Below are 22,989 nucleotides of genomic sequence, written 5' to 3'. Positions count from 1 at the left end.
TAAACAATTACTGTTTGGGGACATTTTAGTAGAAACATCTTCATCCCAACATTCCAAACTCTTGAAATCAAAGGCCATTGGGGATATACCCATTGAGGTTACTCCTCATTCTACTTTGAATTCTTCCAGAGAAGTTATAGTTGAGAGGGACTTAAAGATCATTTCTGAGTCAGAGATCTTCACAGGTTTCACTCACCAAAGTGTTACAGCCGTGCACCAAATTTTTACTTGTAGAAATGGGATTATGGAGCCGACAAATGTTCTAATATTAACAATTACAACATCACGTCCTCCTACCACAATCAAGGCAAGATATCTGAATTGTAAAATACGGCTTTATATTCCTAACCCTGTCAGATGTTTTCATTGTCAACGATTTGGTCATTCAAAAACATCTTGTCGTGGTTTCTTGACACGTGCCCGTTGTGCTGGTAAAGACCATGATGATTTTGAATGCCAACTAGAATTGCATTGTATTAATTGTAATGGTCCACATTCTTCCTATTTTACTTCTTGCCCTAAATGGGTAGAAGAGAAAGAAGTACAACATCTAAAACAGTTCAAAATATTACTTATCCAGAGGCTCAGAAATTACTATTTCCAAATCCATTTCACTACTACAGTAGGAGTCCAGACAGACCTTTCTGTGCTTCCTACAGAATCCTTAACAGCACATCTTAATCTAGTACCCTCCAAAATCAACAGTTAACAAATCAGTATCTACTTCTATCTCTGTCCCTACCACATCTTTCAGTCATTGCTCAACTTCACCTTGTTCAAGCCCAGGTGTTTCCATGGGGTCTTCCTCTCTTGACACCCCAAAAATTAAACAAACCATTCATTCACACCCTCAATCACTGGAATGTATGTCTACAAACACCGACCTGCCTACTTGATCCAGAGCAGGATCACTAGAGAGTGACCAACCCACATCCACTAAAGAAAAAAAGCATGGTCACAAGCAGGTCTCCTTGCCATATTCTCCTCCAAATTAAATAAAAATGGCCATGCTAATCCAATGGAACTGTTAAGGTTTTCAATGAAATGTGAGTGACATCAAGGATTCGATTGACTTTCATCATTCAAAATGTATTTCTTTGCAGGAAGCATTTTTAAAACCTACTAATACAGTCACAATTCAATAATACTCCTTATACTGAAATGACAGGTCATGTGTAGGACAAGGACATGGGGGAGTAGCACTTATGATTGATCAGTAAGTACCCACTCAGTCCTTGTCACTGAATACGCCCTTGGAGGCTGTACCCATCTGTATCTTCTTGGGTCGTACCTTAACTGTTTGCTCTCTGTACCTTACCCCTGGAAAAAAATTATAACCCATCAGACCTTGATGCCCTCATTGAGCAACTGCCAACCCCCTTTTTAATTTTGGGGGATCTTAATGGGCATAATCCCCTCTAGGGTGGTTCTAGTATTTATGTGAGGGGTCATGCTATAGAGCATATGCTCCTGAATCACAACCTGTCTCTCTTCAATACTGGCTCTTACACTTATTTTCATGCACCCAGTCAGTCATTTATTGCTATAGATCTTTCTATCTGCTCCCCTTCACTTTTCATTTGCTTTTCTTGGGAGATTGGCATCAATCCACGGGGTAGTGTTCATTTTCCTGTCATATTAAGAGAAATTGGCCATGGTCAGTGCCACCTGACCTGTGTGCCTCAGCAGAAGTTGGACCAGGCCAACTGGTCCTCTTTCACTGCTCTCTCGGAATTTGATCGTGCCATCTTATGTAAATCATCAATAGATGATTGTGTAGTAGCAGTAACTAACTGCATTATCCAAGCAACTGCTCAGTGCATCCCCAAAACCTCGACATCTTTCCCACAGCATCCCTGTCCTTGGTGGAATTCTGTTTGTTCCATAACACGAAAAGCTCAGAAACATGCTTGGGATAAATTTCGTAGATATCCCACGTTTTCAAACCATATTTTATTTCAGCAAGCTAGTGCACAGGCTCGGCAAATTAGACGTCAAAGTCAGAAGGAATCTGGGATTAAATGCACCTCCAGCATTTCTTCAACCACCCATTGAAAAGTCACATGGGACAAAACCTGGAAGGTGAATGGATGATATACTTCTGTCCCCCTCACTATCTTAATATTCAATGATCATGAAGTTGCTGATGCTCATAGCATTGCTAATACTTTTGGTGAATGTTTCTCTCATGTTATTAAAACACAAGTTAAACATCTGCCTTTTTTCTCTTCGACCGATCATCCCTATGACTACAACTGCCCTTTTACATTGGTGAAACTCAAGCTTGCACTTTATTGGTCTGGCAATACATCAGTTGGACCTGATAATATACATTATGAGATGCTATGCCAACTTTCTCCTGACTGTCTTTAATCAGATATGGCTGAAGAATGTCTTTCCTGATGCTTGGCACCAAAGCTATTGTACTTTCTATTCTTAAGCCTGGGAAGAATCCAAAGATTCCTTTGAATTACTGTCCAATAGCTTTGACGAGTTGTATCAGTAAGACCTTAAAGAGGATGATTAATGTTCGTCTTGTTTGGTTCCTTGAACCAAACAACCTTCTCTCACCCACTCAGCGTTAGTTCCAAAGACAACCTTCCATGATAGGCCACTTAATTCTCCTTGAAACATCAGTCAGAGAAGCCTGTTTGAAGTGACAACATCTTGTTTCTATTTTGTTTGACTTTAAGAAAGCTTATGATACAACATGGAGATATGGCATCTTGTGAGACCTCCACTCATACAGATTGTGTGGCAATTTGGCACTTTTTTATTAAGCATTTTTTAATGAACCACCAATTCCAGGTCCATGTGGGCTCAACACTTTCCTGTTTTTTTCCCACAGGAACTTAGATTCTCTCAGGGCTGTGTTTTGAGTGTCACACTTTTCATTATAAAAATTAATGCCATCAGTGAACAGCTATCCCCTACACTTGCAAGTGGTCCTTTTGTTAATGACTTTCACATCTCATTTCAGTCATCAAACATGAGGTTTATTGAGCAGCAGCTACAAACTGCAATCAATCATATTCTTATGTGGACCACAGCAAATGGTTTTCAGCTTTCTGTCCCTAAAACTGTTTGTGTACATTTCTGCCACCAATGGGGTATTCATCCAGATCCAGAACTTTGTATTGATAATGTTGTATTTCCTGTTGTCCCTTAGGCAAAGAACTTGGGTCTTATATTTGACTGTAAATTAAACTTTATTTTCCATATCAAGCAATTTTTTGTCAAATGTATAAGAGCACTGAACATCCTCCGTGTCCTCTCTTCCACCAGTTGGGGAGTGGATCAATACTCCATGCTTAAAATTTATCCTGCCCTTATATCATCCAAACTTGACAATGGGTCTATGGTTTATGGTTCTGCCAAAACCTCAGCACCAAAAATGTTAGATCCTATCCACCATCAGGGGCTTTGGCTTTGCACTGGGGCCTTTCATACTTCTCCAATCCAAAGTTTATGTGAGGAGTCCCATGAACTCCCTCCATATATTTGCCATTTGCAACTGTCTCTTACATATGCTTCCAAACTTTGCTCTTTACCACAGCATCCTACTTGGGTTTGTGTTTTCCATCCTCAGTGGGCCATACTTTTTTATAATAGTAAATCTGCCATTGTTCCTTTTATCCTTCGTATCTGGGCAAAATAAGAAAAATTGGATCTATCTTTGAATAGCATAGCAGTATCAACAGATCGGCCTCTTCCACAATGGCTAATTACTATCCCCAACTGTGACCTGTCTTTGTGTCATCTGAGGAAGGCAGATACTCCTGATTGGAAATATCACTATATTTACTAAACATCTTTCAAACAATCCATCCATTCTCATATATGCAGATGATTGAAAATCAGGTGACTCTGTAGGCTCTATGATGGTTTGTTACAGTTCAGTTGTAGCACACAGAATCCCCTCTACAGTTTCTGTGTTCACTGCTGAATTGTATGTCATTTCTCTTGCCCTGAATCATATTGAAACTCTTCAATATACAAATTGTTTGATCCATACTGATTCACTCAGCTGTCTATTGGCCCTGACATCATTCCATGTTAGTTACCATTTTATTCTTATCAATATCCAAAACAAACTGGCCCGTCTTTCTCTATCCAGTTTTTTTGGATACCAAGTCATGTTGGTATTCATGAGAATGAGCTAGCTTACAGAGCGACAAAGTCCATCTGCTCTGGCTGTATTACCACCAACCCTGTTCCATACATGGACTGTGGTCCAGTTATCAAAACCTGACTGTACACCAGTTGGCAGTCGACTGGAGGGAACAACGAAATAATGAGCTTCTTGAAATCAAACCTTCTTTAGCTTTTGGCCATCTTGTTTCTGTAAAGATTGAAGGGAGGAAGTTGTTTTGGCTAGGCTACACATTGGTCACAGTTTAACTCACCACTTCTTATCTTGTACTGATGCACCAATGTATGGTCTGTATGGCACTCAGGTCACAATCATACATATTTTATTATCATGCTTGTTACAACCAAGGATATCAATGCCATTTTAAACATATTTTTAAGGTAGGTTTTCCCTTGACATTAGCCAATGTCATAGGTGATACTGGCTACCTCACTCATGTTTTTACATTTTTAAGAGCCATCAGTCTTTTTAACTTAATTTAAGGTTTTTATTGGACTATATACTGTTTTAGCATGATTTCTTTTACACATTTTAATTTTTATTTTGACCTGAACCCAGGACTGGAAAGGTCAACTTCAGGTGACTGACAGCAAGTTTGAATTTAATGCTTTAGTCTTTCTAGAGGGTCTTAATTTTACATATTTTTACTTTCATTTCCATTATAGTATACTACATCTTGTTTGGCACAGATAGCCTAGTAACTTTGTGCCAATAAACATGAAATACCTGCCTTCATACCTTAGGCATTCAACTGAAAAACAGCAAATTACAGGATTGAAACCTATTGCCAGACATGCACACCCTTTCAACCACAGGGGTATTATAATATAGTCAGTCCCACTGTTTGTTGGTAGTGGGTTATGTTGAATAACTGCCTTCCTTCTGGGCTATCATTGCTAAATTAGGGACAAATAGTGTAAATAGCCTTTGAGTAGGTTTTGGGGAGAAAAAAAACAAACTCTCCCAAAACATGTAGCATTAATAGCAAATTTTGCTGAAAGAAAAAACACAATATGTAAATAGATACACAGATTTAACAGGTAACTCTTCTTGATCTTCAGTTTATCTATATTTTTTATTATTTTATCTCAACAGCAAACACCAAAATAATCAACATATACCAGTTGTGAAAGTATGTTCTTTACATACCATTGTAATATGACCTATCACTGTATGGGCTATTTTGGATTATACAGTAAAAGTTATGGATAGCCAGTTCATTGATCAATAATGAACTAATTTAGTTCTCTATCTCAGAACAGCTATTTCAGGTTATATCATCAAGAATTTAGTTCTCTCTTCAATCACATTCTGTACAGGGTATTATGCTGGGTAAGCTTAACATCACAAACAATGTTTCAACAAAAATTCTAATATTAATGTATGGCTACCATGCAAAATTTATTTGCTAACTGATTGAAAACAAATATGATGACTAATCTAATAGTTTAGTTGTTAACAAACAAACTTAGTAACCCTCACTGCCTAGCTCACTAAAAGTAAAACAAATGCCAAAATGTTTCATTAATTCAAACTCGTTCAGTATGACATTTTAAAAGTGTACAATTTCATAAATATTCTTAATTACACAGAGGCTTAAATTTTTATAAAATTTCTAGACTTACATGCATCACATAAAAGCTTTCAGTGAACAAAATATTAAAAATAGAGTCCAGAACAGTACATTTATTTTTAAGCTAACTCTCATGTCAAATGGTCATCCACTATACACTGAGGGTAGCGATTAAAACAAAGTGTCTTTCTAACACTGCTTAAGTAATTATTTGATAAAGCAGTAGACAAACTTAGATATGATCTAAAACATGCATCAAATCTCTAATTGATTTTAGACAAAGTCAACTGTAGATGGCAAGGAAGCCTGATCATAAAATTTTTAATGTACATGAAGAAAAGTGTTTTAACAATAGTCTCTCTTGTATAAATTAATTTGGCATTACTTGATTAAAAAAGAATGCAAAGTCTAAACTACTCACTGATAATAAGAACATTTTATTTTTCTGAGATCACAAATTCTACTTGCTAATTTTTGTTACATATGTAACTTTTCATATTTCTTATATCTAAGGTAAAATTTAACAGTGCTGACTATCGAAACAGCTGATTCAACAACCTACTCTCACCTAACTGTTTTTTACAATTTCAATAAATGTGTGTGTTGGCCTTGTGGTAGAACTCTTGATTGTGGAGTTGATGAGATGGGTTCAAATCCATTTAATACCAGAAAATATTACCTTTATTATCAGCTGTGGATGTGTTATAAAAGTGACATTAATTCCTTTAATGTGGGGCATTATTGCCCAGGCCTTAAATGGGTCATCTTGCATTCATATTTACTTTGACATCTGCTGTTTGGGTTCTGGTCTGGCTGGCCTCTCCCGTGCTGCCTTTGTCTCGCTCACCAGTATTATGACGAACCTCACTTCTTTACCTTACAAAAGTTAAAATAAAATAAAGGCAAAAACCCCATGTAAATTTCAATACTTTTTCACGTGAGGGGACAAAGAGGAACCACAACGTTCCTGACCACCCCAGTTGGAGAGAGAATTCTTCAGATTTCTGAAGAAATCTGGTTAGTAGTTGGAAATCATGGATGGCAATAGGTGGTAGTTTTACCATAAATACAAACTACTTTCAAGACAGTTCTAGACATTAAACCATCAGATTATCATATGACATCATAGTATTTTTAAGTTTACTTATTTGCCTTTGAGTATTTGGGTATGTGCAATAAAATAATGAGAGACTCACCAGAAAATACTTTACAGCAAAAAATCAGAATTCTAATAACCTTAACTATGTTTAAAACAAAGAAAGGGACTGGACACAAGTTAAACACAGTGAAACAGTCTTTACTTACATAAACAGTAACCACAATTTAAAAACCCTTAGCACCTTTACTGACAAACTATCAAATTAAATAGTGTATTTAAACCAAATCAATAACTGTTATACTCTTTTGTCTCAATCTCTTAAAACTTTAAATTCCTCTAGGCATAAAATCCCTATGAAAAGCAACAACATTATTATCAAGACACAAGCACTACCAACATGACTGATAACCACTTTCACAAAAACAAATAAGGAAAGTTGTATCACCTGACTGGCCAGAGAAAATATAACTGTGTATTTCTATTCTATGTACTCTACTTTACAGGATTCTTTCCCATAAGACAGTTGAATATCCTAATTCAATGAATAACGTTTTACTTAAACACATAAATATAGTTTTAAATATATATACATTTAGCCATCTCTAAAGCAAAATATCACTAACACTTTTTCACATATGCTCTCAACATTGACTACATTGTACTAGAAATGAGATTTCTACAACAGTACATAGAGAAAAGGACATTTCCTGGAAAACTGGATGACTTTTGTGATGTCACTGAGTTCATATTATATATGTATATATCACTCATTTAATTACAGTACTTCTTCACCTTACAAGTACTGTAAGGTAAATACAAATGAGATTTCTACAACAGTACATAGAGAAAAGGACATTTCCTGGAAAACTGGATGACTTTTGTGATGTCACTGAGTTCCTATTATATATGTATATATCACTCATTTAATTACATCTCCATTCCCAGTTTGCCCCTGAAGAAGAAGAAAGGTCCAACTTTCAAAAGTGCTTGAGTTATAAGGTTTTATTCATATTTTTAGAAAGATGAACTTAGTTGCTCCCTTTACCAACACTATTAAAATTGCATATTCAGTATGTGCAGTAAATCTAAACACTTTTGTCTTAAATAAGGGGTATGAAACATAATACGTCTGCATACAACACATTTCTTCTTCTTCTGCTTATCTTCAGGCTGTTCTGGTTGTCCTTAATTTTGAAACTTAAAAACCAATTAATGAAAGGAGACTAAGTTTCCCTGTCCCCTGTAAATTGCTCCAGAGGACAGGAATCGTTGTGTAACAACAAAACCAAAATAAAATGTTTTTAAAATCTTGCACATGTTTAAATGAATTACCCTTAAACAGCAATTAAAGTAAAATATTAAATAAAACAACTCGCTTAAAAATAATGTTTTGTATGGCTAAATGACAGGCTAAAATTAATATTTAAGGTTGAGCAGTTTAGCTGGTTAGACTTCTGGGATCAGTTCAGTAGAAGGAGGAAACTTTTTGAAATGGATGGTTTACCTTTAGTAGGAAAGGGTTTGGCATGTTTGAAAGTGCTATTAACAACTACAAGAAAAGTTTTGTAGTAGAACTAGATGTAGTGAGGGTAATGGTAAACTAAATGAAACAAAATTGAGGTGTAGAAAAAGTTTAGCACAGGAAACTGATATAAAAGCAGTTATAAGAATAGGCTTGATTGATACTATTGTAATTCTAGGAGTATAAGAAATAAAATAAATGACCTAAAGGCACTGGTAGGAATAGAAAATTTTGGTATAATGGGAATAGCATGGTTAAATGTAGATGTTTTTGAAGACAGAAATTGCTTTGAAATGTATGATTAATATGGACAGACTAGTAAAGAGAGAGAGGGAAGAGTGGCTTTATATGTAAAATATGAGTTACATCCATCCTGTTGAAGTTGAGAATATTACAGATAATAATAGCAAGCAGGTTTGAATCTATTCGAATTTCTCTTAGTGGATATCAAGAGAAAAAGCTCTTAGTAAAAATTTGTTACAGACCAACAGACAAAACATGAAATTAGTGAGAAACTTTACAGAGAGATTAAGATTATTGCTATTAATGAAGTTATAATTATAGGTAAGTAATTGGGAAATGCTAGAGTCAAATCATGAGGGAGAAGATTTTTGTTATTTGATTACATTGAGTAGATGTAGAAAAGCTTTTTAAAAAAGTTTTCAACATTCAAACCAAGTATCTTCCTTACAGAAAGAAGAGGGTAGCTGGAATTTAAAAAAACCAGGTTGACTTACAAAGAGTATGAAAGAAATTTAAATCTGCCTCCCAGTAGCACAGCAGTATGTCTACATACTTACTAAAATCTGGGGTTTGATATATGTGGTGGGCAGAGCACAGATAACCCAACATATAGCTTTGTATTTAACTTCAAACAAACAAATTTTAAATGTATTGGTATGATAGAAGATTTAGAAGACCAAGAAAGTTGGTCAAACAGGAAATTAGAACATATAAAAGGATGTATGAAAAAAATTTGGCTGAAAACATAAAAATTAACATTAGGGTTGCGATAAGGCCCTTCAGGAATAATAAAGGAACGCTTGTACCTAATGGCTATAAAATTATTAAGTTCTGCTTTTTCTTCAGTTTTTACCAATGAAGACTTAAACAGTATTCCTCATCTTGAGCAATTGATAGATGAAAAAGTTGATCAAGACAGTTGCACAAATTCTGAGCTTGTTAAAATAGGAAAATTTAAAGAATAATAAGGCTTTTGGCCCAGATAATTTTTCTCCAAGGGTTTTAAAGAAGGTCAATGATTGAATATATGAGCCACTTGCCACAATTTTTTTGCAAGTCATTTAATAATGGACAAGTAATAACAACTGGAAATTAAATAATGTTACTCCTATCTTCAAGGGAGGTAAAAGAACATGCCCCAGTAATTATAGGCGTATTAGTTTTACATCAGTTATAGGAAAAGTTTTGGAAAGATTAATAAATGATACTTTGAAAAGTAATTTCACAAAATTTACAATTTTATCAAACAGTCAACATGCTTTCACTAAGAGAAAATCTTGACTAACAAATATTTTAACATGTTTTGAAAATGTTATTACATATATAGAAGACTGTAAAGGTGTGGATTTAGTGTATCTAGATTTTTCAGAAAGCATTTGACAACGTGCCACATCACCCACCATCTCACCTTTTTGGATCTTTATCAGCTAAATTGAATTTATTTGAAAAGGTACTTCTTGGATCTTTATCAGCTAAATAAAGGTTAAATGAAAAGGTACTTATGTATTTGTGCAAAATTCATCAAATGGGGAAGTGCATTAAGAAGAAATGCTGATTAATTGTAGCATTTGGTCAAGGTGTTGATGTCAATATCTTGACTGTTATGGCTTGTTAACAGTTGAATCGATTGCCAATTAGAAGATTGATTATTGAAAGGAAGTAGCATTCTATCAGAATTATCAAGTGGTGTTTCACTATAAAATGAATGCCACTTGATTATAGACAAAGTTAGGATAATTCACTGATTGCAAGGTCAACAGGATTAAAAAGGCTTTGTAACCATTGCTTCAGTTACTTTATGAGCTACTGGGCAGAGTTTCGTAGGATATCTGATGATAGCTGCTTGAACTTCACAAAATATGTAGTATCTCGTAAGTTTGCATGACTGAGAATGATCAATAGAATTTCGAAAAGTCAGTTGAAAGAGCATTGTGATCCCTTGCTACCCAAGCAATTAAATGATTTTCTGAAGCAAAATGCTATTTGACTTTTCTCAAGAATTGCCCATCCTGTCTAGTCGAGTAGTAGTAGCAGTTCTAAGGAATAGATTGCTAGCCATGCCAACAACAGTAAGCATCATATTACCAAGCCCAAACCAGTTCAGTTAAAATCTTGTATTTTCATGTATATAAACTGCACAATAATTTTTTCTCGGTTTAATTGAGATTATATGAAAAGGTATTTTCCTCGAACGTTGACTCATCAATCTCAATGTCTTATTCTTCCATGCCACTAATACGTACCCAATTCCTGACCATTCTCCATGCAAGGACTTTTGTTCATTGACTTTTTATAACACCTTGCTCTGATGTGTGGTAGCTTTTCTAGTTGTCGGCATGTAAATATATCCATCAGCAGATGCAGACTTTTGACTAAACAATGTGTTGTAATTCATAGGAATATTTCCATGAGAAAGTACATGTGATACTTAAGTTAAATGACTTACTTTAATGGGTACCTAGGACGAAAGAAACTTATTTGTTCCCTTGGCTGTAACTCAATATTAATTCCATCATGTTTGGATAGGCGCATTCTGCTTCTGATATTTTGTATTAACTTCATTGGCCCGGAATGGCCAAGCGTGTTACGGCGTGCGACTGGTAATCCGAGGGTCGCGGGTTCGCATCCCAGTCGCGCTAAACATGCTCGCCCTTTCAGCCGTGGGGGCGTTATAATGTGACAGTCAATCCCACTATTCGTTGGTAAAAGAGTAGCCCAAGAGTTGGGGGTGAGTGGTGATGACTAGCTGCCTTCCCTCTAGTCTTACACTGCTAAATTAGGGACGGCTAACACAGATAGCCCTCGAGTAGCTTTTTGCGAAATTCAAAAAAAACAAAACAAACAATTAACTTCATTATATTTCTTGGGGTGCAAAATTTTTAAAATACAAATTTGAAATTTATTCATTAAAATGTTTTAGTTATCTAACATTATAGATAAAAAATTTCAAAATATGATTTTATGTTTTATTTCAGTACACTTCACACAAAATGACTGGTATAAATTAATTTCTCGGTTGTTGTTGGTTTCTTTGTTTTGTTTTGTTTTGTTTTGTTTTGGGGGGTAGGGTGGAGAGTAGGTCTTTTTCGTAGTGAGTACAAAGACGCTGGGAAAAATACATTCAAGTGATCTTCACAAAATCAAATGTGAAAAAGTCGTGAAAAATTACTGTAGAAACAAACATATTGAAAGCTGCCACAGAGATATGTTGAAGATCGGTAGAGGTCCAAAGTTCTATGAAATCGTATCAGAATCGCAAAAGAAGATACCAAAGTTTTTGTTTCGCTCTATCAACATTATCATTCGCGATGGAAATCAAAACGAATGAACAGTCAGTAGAAGTAGAGACTAATTCAAGCTCTCAAGAAATCAGTTTGACTGACCCAGTTTCGACAAAAGTCGAAAGCACTGTTTCAAAAGAGGCACACAATTTTCAGGAAGAAACTCTTTTGGAAGATGTGGAACCTCTCATAGTAATTTTGATTCAGAAGATGGTCAAAATGAAACTATTCAGAAAGAGCAGTTGGCAAAAAAAGTTACTGGTTTTGAATTTGTTAGTCCACAACAACCGCAACTTTCCGAATTCCTATCTCAGATTATTTACGGAATTCGCCGATCATTTCAAGCTAAGTTGTATAAAGAATTCCCTTGGGTATCTTATAATCAATATTTTCATTTTGTAACTTGTTACCCTTGTGAGAAGTTTGCTCCAAAATTTTGTATGATATTTACATTTCTAAAATGATCAAAACCTGAAAGATTCCAAATACACGCTAAATTTGTAAGCCATCAAAATTCAATGATAGCATAGATCCGTTCAAAAGCAACAGAAATTCGTCAGAGCTCTGTGCTAGTTCAAGTCAAAAACAAAAGGAAAATTAAGTACAGCTGAACAGAGTTTATCTTTCAAATATGATAGAATAGTTGAGATGAAATATTCAAAATGAAATTGTGAATCTAGTTGCGATGAACGTGAGAAAATTAATAACTGATGAAGCAAACTCCAATGGTTTTTATTTCGTCATCGCAGATGAAACTATAGATATCAGTTGCAACGAACAACTTTCTCTGTGCCTTTTCTACGTTTCAGAAGGTGTCATTAAAGAAGACTTTTTACGCTTCTTGGCGAAATCAACGAAAGACTAAGCCCCTTTTGAATTTATTATAGAAAGTTTAATACAAGAGGGTCTCGACCTTTCTTTGATGGCTAGTCAAGAATACGATGGTGCCAGTAACATAAAAAGTGAAGATGCTGAGTTTCAAAGTCTAACCAAAATTGTGGCCCCAAAATTAATTTATGTCCATTATTTTGGTCACTTGCAGTTCAAAAAACCCTAAAGAAAACTCAATCACTGGGAAACACTCTTTTATGAACTGAATGAGAATCAATTATCTTCAGAAAGAAAAATTGTGATTGGTTTTCTTAATCAAGAAAAATAAAATTCCCATTTGTCTTCGGAATATAATTTGTCAAAATGGTTTTATGAGAATGGTATCCCTCAACTCCTTCCAACTTATTCTCAGTTGGAGCAAATATTCAGTGCTATTCCAGTCACATCCTGTTCTGCTGAAAGATCATTCTCTGCTTTAGGTCGAATCAAAACTTACTTACGTTATATCATTGGACAAGAAAGACTGTCTTATGTCGCCATTTTGAATATTGAAAGGGAAATAATAAATTTTGTGGTGGAGAACAAAATGGAAGGAATGATCAATGATTTCGCTCATCAGAAGAATCGTGAAAACTTATTGCTTATTTGAATTTTAATTGGTCTTATGTTATATGCATTGGAAAAGTAAAAACACCAACTGCAATAAAAATTTATGTTTACGGTTTTTGATTCTTAATAACAAAGATATGATGTTACTTTTTCAGAGAGGTCAGGATACTGGCCCTCCCAGTTAGGAAATCTGTCCTGAAGGGCTGCTTTTAACTATTAAACTTATAAAAACACTCTTAAGTTTATGGTTGTATTATAGCTCAGTCAATAGACGTATATTTATTTTTACAAATCCTGGTATAAGTATTGCACTTCTTGATGAAACAATGACTCTTCTAGTTGTCTTGGGAATTTCCATTTCTATAGTGTTAATTGTCATGCACTGCACAGGAATTTCTTCTGTTACAAATTGTGAATTGAAGCATTTGGGGCATTTAAAATGCTTCGAATATTAAATATTTATAGAAAATGTGAACTATATTCACGAATATATATATAAAAAGCTGTATAATGACGCTTGTTTAAAAGGAGAACGTGTTAGGACATTTTCGCTGGAATGTGTATGCTGTCGTAAGCTGACGGTAATTAAGGTCGGAAGAGAGTATGATAAATTATGAAGGCCTAATAAGCAAGATGGATCTGTAAAACTCCTCGACAGTTTGAAGACGTCATAGCATGAGTAAAAGCTACAATTGATTAATCACTTTCAAGTATAAAACTGTCAGTAAAGGAAGGCTCTTTGATGAAGGATCAATGACAATAATGTGTGCATAGATACACGAGAAGAGGCCGCCAACTTACTGACTCCATCTGTAACCAATGAATAAGTTGTTTTGGTTTTGCTTCTGGATATTGCATAATAATTGCGAGAGAAATATCCATTTAAGAGTTAGAACTATTTGGGGGTACTTGTATATACTACTTGGCAAATCGCACGAACACTAAGGAAAAATCAAATAAAACCTCACATAACGAGCAGAAGAAACTAACACTAATGTATGCAGACTCCATGTCAGTTCTCCTGCAACTTGGGCCTGGCATGGCCTAGCGCGTTAAGGCGTGCACTTCGTAATCTGAGGGTCGCGGGTTCGCGCCCGAGTCGCGCCAAACATGCTCGCCCTCCCAGCCGTGGGGGCGTTATAATGGTACGGTCAATCCCACTATTCGTTGGTAAAAGAGTAGCCGAAGAGTTGGCGGTGGGTGGTGATGACTAGCTGCCTTCCATCTAGTCTTACACTGCTAAATTAGGGACGGCTAGCACAGATAGCCCTCGAGTAGCTTTGTGCGAAATTCCAAAACAAACAAACAATCCTGCAACTAACACTAATATATGCAGACTCCACGTCAGTTCTTCTGCACTGAGAAAAGAAACATGAAGAATCTATGCCAGTTTAACAAGCAAGGATGAATGCCTCAACTACGAGTCCTTTGGTTTTGTTGCGCCTAAGCTCTCTGTAAGTAGTTTATTGCCATCTTATCTAGCATTTGATAACATATTACAGGAAAGTTAATTTGAACGTATATGAAATCTTTGCCATAAAAGTGTTTGCTTAACAAACTAAAAAGTTTGTTGTTAAAGTAAGAGAATATGAGAAGTTAACTGTATGCTTTCGAGATTTGGAGAAATCTCGTTAGAAATGCATATTTTTAGGATCCTGGTCTCAGAGTCAGTTTCTTTGCATTAACTGTAAAGCCTTGAGTTAGTGCTTGTGTGCTCCATTCGAAGACTGCATCCTCACTTAAAATACATGACTGTGTAACAGGTAGTATCAGTCGAAGTTTCAGTAACTAAGTCAAATCACCACTCGGCCTATCTGCATACTGCAAGGTTTACCATCAATAAGCACGTGATTTTGCAGGTAGACTGGTTTATCTAAACAATGTATCCTTACCTCGTTTGGGGCAGATGGGAATTCTCAGCTGAAAGTTGCCACCAAATCTAGCTAATTCTTGTCTCACGGCATCTGATTTCAAACTGCATCAAAAATTCACCTTATGGTATTATCTTCTTGATGTATTAATGGTTATTCATTTTTCACAGTCTCTGATTTAACAGCCAAGCCTTCCACATCTATAACATTTCCTTTTCCTAATAGCTTTTAAGAGAAGTTCTTTTTCCCTACAAGATTTTGTCTGCAGCCCCTAAAAATGTATTATTTTCTTTATTTTTTCTCTTTCTGTGACCAGCTGTCTTATTAATTACTTTAGGTCTTCTAAACTATTTATAATAGGAGTTGATTTTTAATACTATAAGATCTGATATTCCTGATACTTTTAGGTAATTTTTTTCGTAGTTTATCTGCAATGTTAATTAGGTCAAGCTCCATCACCACATGGAGATCTACTTTTAAGGATGCATATCTATTTTGCTTCAACATAATTATTGTTTTGTCGTGTTTTGCTTCAACACGTTTTATGAATCAGTCGTTTTACGAGAAGCATATGAATAAGATGATAGGACAAGTCTTTTCAAATCTTCCGCAAATTTCGCTGAGGCCTCTTCTTTCTACTATACCTTGCTCTAGATACTTCCTTTTGATGTGTTACTTCAAACCTCTTAGAGAAGCCTATTCTTAATGCGTGATAGTTCTTATGGCTCTTGGCTATAAGGATACCTAATGTAGTCAAAGCTGGAGAATGGCTTATTTTCTTCTTTAATCCACTCATTCACTTTGGAAATAATCTCAAATTAAGCTTGATATGACTTCCATAATACATTTCCATCATGTCTATTGGTTTCTCTTTCGACAGATATTGAACTGGCCAGCAAATTTCTGGAAATAGATTTGATAATGTCATGGCTGTAGTTGTCCAAGAAAGTCTTTCAGGAAAAGATGATACAGTAATAGTGGAAATAGATGTAAATCAAATACATTCTTCTATTCCATTTCTCGCAGCAGATGGCGTTTCTTGCTAATGCAGTAAGAGATATGGCTGGTTTACTCTTCGCATTTAATATTTTGTATTCTGTGATCTGTATTATTTTCTTCTTCATTGATGTCTTTCTTTAGTTCTTTTATAACTTCATTAATGTTTCATTACAGCCTTTCAACATTTTTTCAGTCTTACTGTTGCAATTTCTCAGTACATCTATAATACCTTGTTTGTTTGTTTGTTTTTGAATTTCGCACAAAGCTACTCGAGGGCTATCTGTGCTAGCCGTCCCTAATTTAGTAGTGTAAGACTAGAGGGAAGGCAGCTAGTCATCACCACCCACCGCCAACTCTTGGGCTACTCTTTTACCAACGAATAGTGGGATTGACCGTCACATTATAACGCCCCCACGGCTGGGAGGGCGAGCATGTTTGGTGCGACGTGGGCGCGAACCCGCGACCCTCGGATTACGAGTCGCACGCCTTACGCGCTTGGCCATGCCAGGCCACCTATAATACCTTCATCGATCTTGTCTTTGAACAAACTTACGTTTGAATTGAATTATTTCTTAATTAAATGGCAACTTTATTAATACCTACCAGTAGCACAGCAGCATGTCTGAGAACTTTCAGTGCTAGAAACCGGGTTTCGATACCCGTGAGGGACAGAGCACAGATAGTAATTTGTATAGCTTTATGTTTAAATACAAAACAAGCAAACCTTAAATGTTGTTATATATACCCCACTAGTACAGTGGTAAGTCCACGGATTTACAACGCTAAAATTAGAGGCTCGATTCCGCTCGATGGACTTAGCAGATAGCTCGATGTGACTTTGGTTTAAGAAAAACACATAACTCTATTTTAACTCGTTTTAAATTTTTGCCTCTGAACTCTTGGCATTCGTTTAACCTTTTATTACCTTTATCTTGGCATTCTTTAAATTCCTCTCACATTCTGCTTGTTAGATTTTAATTTTTTGTAAATTTCTTCTTAGTCTCTATTTTTCATGTTCATTCTTGTTGGCCTGGCATGGCCACATGGTTAAGGTACTGGACACGTAATTTGAGGGTCGCGGGTTCGAATCCCCGTTACACCAAACATACTCGCCCTTTCAGCCGTGGGTGCGTTATAATGTGACGGTCAATCCACTATTCGTTGGTGAAAGTTGGCGGTGGGTGGTGATGACTATCTACCTTCCCTCTAATCTTACATTTCAAAGTTAGAGACGCCTAGCGCAAAAAGCCCTCGTGTAGCTTTACGCGAAATTCAAAACAAGCCAAGCCCTTCTTATTATTATTAAAATACTTTGTCTATTTCAGTTTGTTCATTATCCCGTTATTTTTAGCATTTTGCAATCTCAGTTTGTGCCCTTGTGATCATCTTAGAAATATTTACTTAAATATCTTTTTTAATTTCACTAAAATCTAACTTCTGACACGTGTATTGTGACGTTGTTATTTTGTTAGTGAATTCTTTTACGTTATATGGAGAAAATTGTTTGTTTTTTTTGGAATTTCGTGCAAAGCTAATTTATCAGTGTAAGACTAGAGGGAAGATAGCTAGTCGTCACCATCCACCGTCAACTCTTGGGCTACTCTTTTACAAGCATGTCCAATGAAAATATCTTCAAAGAAATGTCAAAAAGGAAATAAATTCAATTTATTATAGTCATACGTTAAATTATTTTATCCATAGAGTCGGTATGGCCGGGTGGGTTAAGGCGTTCGACTCGTAATTTCAGGGTCGCGAGTTCGAATCCCCGTTATACCAAACATGCTCGCCATTTTAGCCGTGGGAGCGTTATAATGTGATAGTTAGTTATCATCATTAGATTCCATCAGGGAACATAGGGCCGCAATCGCTTGCGGATTCTTCAACAGGTATTTAAGTGAGTAGGTCGTTAGCCCACTGCACCTAGCCGTCCATAATTTAGTAGTGTAAGACTAGAGGGAAGGCAGCTAGTCATCACCACCCACCGCCAACTCTTGGGCTGCTCTTTTACCAACGAATAATGGGATTGACCGTCACATTATAACGCCCCCACGGCTGGGAGGGCGAGCATGTTTGGCGCGACGCGGACGCGAACCCGCGACCCTCGGGTTACGAGTCTTACGCGCTTGGCCATGCCAGGCCCAATGTGATAGTAAATACTGGTATTTGTTGGCAGATAATGTTTCGAGAGTTTGTGGTGGATGGTGTTAATGGCTATCTTTCCTTTAGTCTATCATTTCAAAATTAGGTATGGATAGTACAGATGCTTTTGAGTAGCTTTGCGCGAAAGTCAGTAAACAGACAAACGTTATGCAAATTAAATACAAATTTTATCGATTTTCAGATAAACATAGTTTCACAATATTGGTGTTATGTTGCAATATAATTATTTTCCAGTAACGTAGGAACTGGGAAGGGAAGCCGTCCCGTTTTCCAGTCTTTCCCAATAAAAATGTATTACAGTTAGGAAGATTACTCTCAGCAAAATAGGAGAGTGCATAAAATTTAATCCAAAACCCAAAAGCTTTCAAAGCCCGATGCCAAGCCCAGAACCTTGGCCGTGATGAGTACGCTCGTGACACACGTTCCCTCCTTGAGCTCGGTCAAATAAACCTTGGTTTTTCTCTTTTAATATGCCACCTGCACCTCTGTCTACGTCTTCGAGAAGTCATAGGCCGATAACACGTAATGAAAGCTATTTTAGTCTTTTTGACTGTATAAGCCAATATGGTTTCAAGTTCAGCGGAAATCGGAACAAAGTGGTGAAATTTTAGTTGGGTGATTATGTTGCTAGAAGAAAATATATTTTGTAAGCAGCTTCCTCCACAATTAAAATGCTGATTGTTATTTTAAGCATGCAAAAATAAACATATTTTTACCACAATAATATTGCAACCACATAATGTACATCAAAAGGTAGATGCTCCAAGTTTATAGAAAATAGTTAGGATTGTCCTTACTTTATCTTTTCTTTTTAATGTTAAGAGTGGTACGACAAGGGAATGTAGATCCAAGATTTGTTAGGGTAGAAGATGTTTGTAAATTAAGTGATTGTATTTTTCCAACAACTTTTGGAATCGATTGCTTTCAGGCATGTTAGACACAACAAGATTGGGATAATTCAAGAGACTGCTTGATGAATATTTAAAATACCAGTAGTAGATATTGGTAGACGTGTGTTTGATGAAATGATAGGACAGTCCTTGTTCTTTAAATGCTTTATCCTGTTTATGAGCCTAATTAGCCTTTAATTGTTTGTTTTGTTTGTTTGTTTTTTGAATTTCGCACAAAGCTACTCGAGGGCTATCTGTGCTAGCCGTCCCTAATTTAGCAGTGTAAGACTAGAGGGAAGGCAGCTAGTCATCACCACTCACCGCCAACTCTTGGGCTACTCTTTTACCAACGAATAGTGGGATTGACCGTCACATTATAACGCCCCACGGCTGGGAGGGCGAGCATGTTTGGCGCGACGCGGGCGCGAACCCGCGACCCTCGGGTTACGAGTCGCATGCCTTAACACGCTTGGCCATGCCGGGCCCAGTATAAAAGAGCAAAGGAACATCAAGCGGTATCTTTCCTTCCCAAATAACACTACAAATGTTTTATGTTTTATAAATTTGTAAACCGTTTAATGTGTTGTGCACAAAACAGTATAAAAGCTAAAAAATTAAAAACTGCAAGGCATTATTATGAAGACTATATTTTATGTTATGTTGTGAAGACCTTTTGCTGGTGATGTGTGATTATAAGAAATTTTACGTTTAATGGGCATGCAGCGAACAAATTTAATTCCACAAGCCTGGTACGATAAGTTATTGTTTTTTCCAACATGTTATTCAGTGAAAGGGATATACACAGTGATTAAATAAGGCTGTAATTTGATTACAACGCGAATTCATTTACATCTGCTCACTTATAGCTCAGGAGTAAAGTGGGCTCGGCATGGCCTAGCGCGTTAAGGCGTGCGCTTCGTAATCTGAGGGTCGCGGGTTCGCGCCCGAGTCGCGCCAAGTATGCTCGCCTTCCCAGCCGTGGGGGCGTTATAATGTGACGGTTAATCCCACTATTCGTTGGTAAAAGAGTAGCCCAAGAGTTTGCGGTGGGTGGTGATGACTAGCTGCCTTCCCTCTAGTCTTACACTGCTAAATTAGGGACGGCTAGCACAGTTAGCCCTCGAGTAGCTTTGTGCGAAATTCCAAAACAAACAAACAGGAGTAAAGCTTTATGTTTGATAACAAACACACCAAAAATTTATAATTATATATAAAGAGGAAATCTCACATTTACATTGTTTTAAAAAAATTGAATGAAATAATATAATGATTTTTTTATATATCTTAATCTCTGTTTATAAATAGGAGTGTTTGTTTATTTCTTCTAGCATACTTTAAAATTTTGATATCTAATCTACCATAAAATGCAGTAAACATTTTACGACACTGAAACAATTTAGAACTTTACAAATCTTCTTGCTTGCTGTTCGTAGCTTCCACCAACCAAATAACGTTGAATTTATGCGCGTGAATTTAAGGAAAAAGTAATGACGCAACGTCGTGGTAGAAGTGCGCATCACAGTATCAAGATGGCGGGATTTCGTGATGATCAAAAGTGCCCATTTCCTCTTCAGAGTATTCAAGATGTCGTTAAATTGTTCAGAATTGAATTGGAAAGAGGAGATGAACCCAATCTCGCACTTCTCTCTATCGTTGTTGGCAGTATAGAAAACATGCTGACATGCAACAGGTATTTGTCACCACGTAATGAAACTGAAAGTGACCAAAACGTGAAACCGAACTTTCCCATCTTGGAGCTCAGTACTGTAGAAGCGTTATATTGCAAATTCGAGAGTCAAATTAAAGGATGTGTCGATGTAACCCAATACCGTGGTAATTCATATGCTTCCCGAGAGCTTGTAAAGAAGACATCAGATATTATTTGGAGCTCATTGACTCGCAGTTACTGTAAAGATAGAGCACATTTACAAACGCTTTACAGTTATTTGACAGGTGAGAAAAATTTCGGTAAGTTAGAGGCTTCTGCACTGAATGACTTGGCGTACCCTTAAGCTGTAACTAACGTTGAAGCGTGCTAATGTACGCCGAATGCTAACGTTAATTAGGCTTAACGAAACCTAGTTAGGGTCCACACGACTGCACAAGTTTGAAACACACGTGATCATTGAATACTAATTTCACTACTCGTGATTGTGGTTAAGAACAATTCTCATACATACTTTTTTTAAGTTCTCTGTATTTTGTGCTACAGTTATGAAAGGTTTTAAATTGTTATACTGTTCAGGAAGTTGCCTATATACTGAGAAAAATCATTAATTAAGACTGGATTATCTTTGTAAATTTTTTATGCCTAAAGGTAAAATGTATAAAATAGACTGAAAAGTGTCAATTTCTCACAGAGAAAAAAGTGGAGTTTTAAATTTCTGGCCTGCAGTGTTTTTGTGTTTTATACATCATTAGACCTTTATTAAAAATGTAATAATAGCAAAACAAAATTACCAGTAGGTCTCGGTAGGTACCAGTAGGTAACGGAAAGAAGCACTGAGGCATTTATTATACTAAAAATGTAAACGGTATGTAGTTTATTGAGAAACAGTGAAATATTTGATGAATGTATAGGAATATTGAACTGTAGCAGCCAAAGTTCTAGGCCTGGCATGGTCAGGTGGTTAGGGTACTCGACTCATAATTTCAGGGTCCCAGGTTTGAATCCCATTGCACCAAACATGCTCACTGATTCAGTAATGAGGGTGTTATAATGTGATGGTCAATCTCACTGTTGGTAAAAGTAGTGCAAGGGTTGGTAGTGGGTGAAGATGACTAGCTGTCTTTTCTCTAGTTTTACACTGCTAAATTTCTGTAATCAGCTGTGTAGATTTCAAAAATAATATTAATTTTTTCAATCATGTAAGGATGTTTTACTTATTAGGAAAAAAAATTAGATTAAATTATTATTTCATATATTACAGTGAACATTTTTAATTATGTTTGTTAACAAAAATACAAACTGAAGAAAAGGGAAAAACATTGATGCCAAACAAATATGCATCCTTATTCATCCAAAATGATTTTGTGAAATCTATGATTTTAGTTTCAAAACTGTGTTGGGGTCTTTTATGTATTGCATCAGAAGCATCTCATTTCAATGACCAGCACTAAACAGCCATCATGCTGATGTTGCACCTTCTCTGATAACTCCTGTCCATTTTCCTGATGACTTAATAAACAAATAGCACAGAGATTTTCAGGGAAATAGTCAGTATGTAAGTAGATGAAATGAACTTTCAAGCTCATATTACAACCCAACTCTTTTAGCATGTTACTGACAATATATTTGTAATTAGAGTCTGTGATGTTTCATAAGAATTTGTCAATAATGTCTTTTAAGACAGTCCATGCTTTTTTTTTCAACTTGACTCATTGTCCTTGAAAAGAAAAAAATAATGTTAAAGTGCATGTACAAACAAATACCATCCAGAAATGCATGTTAACAATTTATATAATAGCAATGTTTCTTGTGAGTTCTAGGGCAATCAATAAGACTCATGCTGCAATTAGTTTAGAGAAATCCATAGCCGATGGTTGCCAACATTTTAAGCATAATGAAAAGTGATGTGATTGCATTGAAAATGATTTACTTCTGAAAACATTGCACGTGAAATTTTGTGAAAACTGTACGTAATGAAGAAAAATGGATACTGTTTTCTAATTCGTCAAACGGAAATTACTCTATAACATGTAAAAATGTCAAGACAATAAAACCATCAGAGGCCCATGTTATATGTGTTACTTGTACG

General features: G+C 36.1%; 1 protein-coding gene across 2 annotated transcripts in view; it reads left to right on the top strand.

Moving 5' to 3' along the window:
• Positions 1-20,734: 20,734 nt before the first annotated feature.
• Mnn1 (menin 1) overlaps positions 20,735-22,989 on the top strand; it is a 43,658-nt gene continuing 41,403 nt past the window's right edge. Inside the window, exon 1 of one of the 2 annotated variants that reach the window (XM_076456306.1) lies at positions 20,735-21,184. In XM_076456306.1, coding sequence (XP_076312421.1) covers positions 20,761-21,184 — 424 coding nt within the window. In that variant the 5' untranslated portion in view covers positions 20,735-20,760. Of the gene's footprint in view, positions 21,200-22,989 lie in introns of both variants that reach the window. The other variant, XM_076456305.1, reaches the window with a different exon arrangement.

The sequence above is a fragment of the Tachypleus tridentatus genome, chromosome 9, assembly GCF_004210375.1.
Source record: "Tachypleus tridentatus isolate NWPU-2018 chromosome 9, ASM421037v1, whole genome shotgun sequence".
NCBI lineage: Eukaryota > Metazoa > Arthropoda > Merostomata > Xiphosura > Limulidae > Tachypleus > Tachypleus tridentatus.
This window is presented reverse-complemented; position numbering and strand designations above follow the sequence as displayed.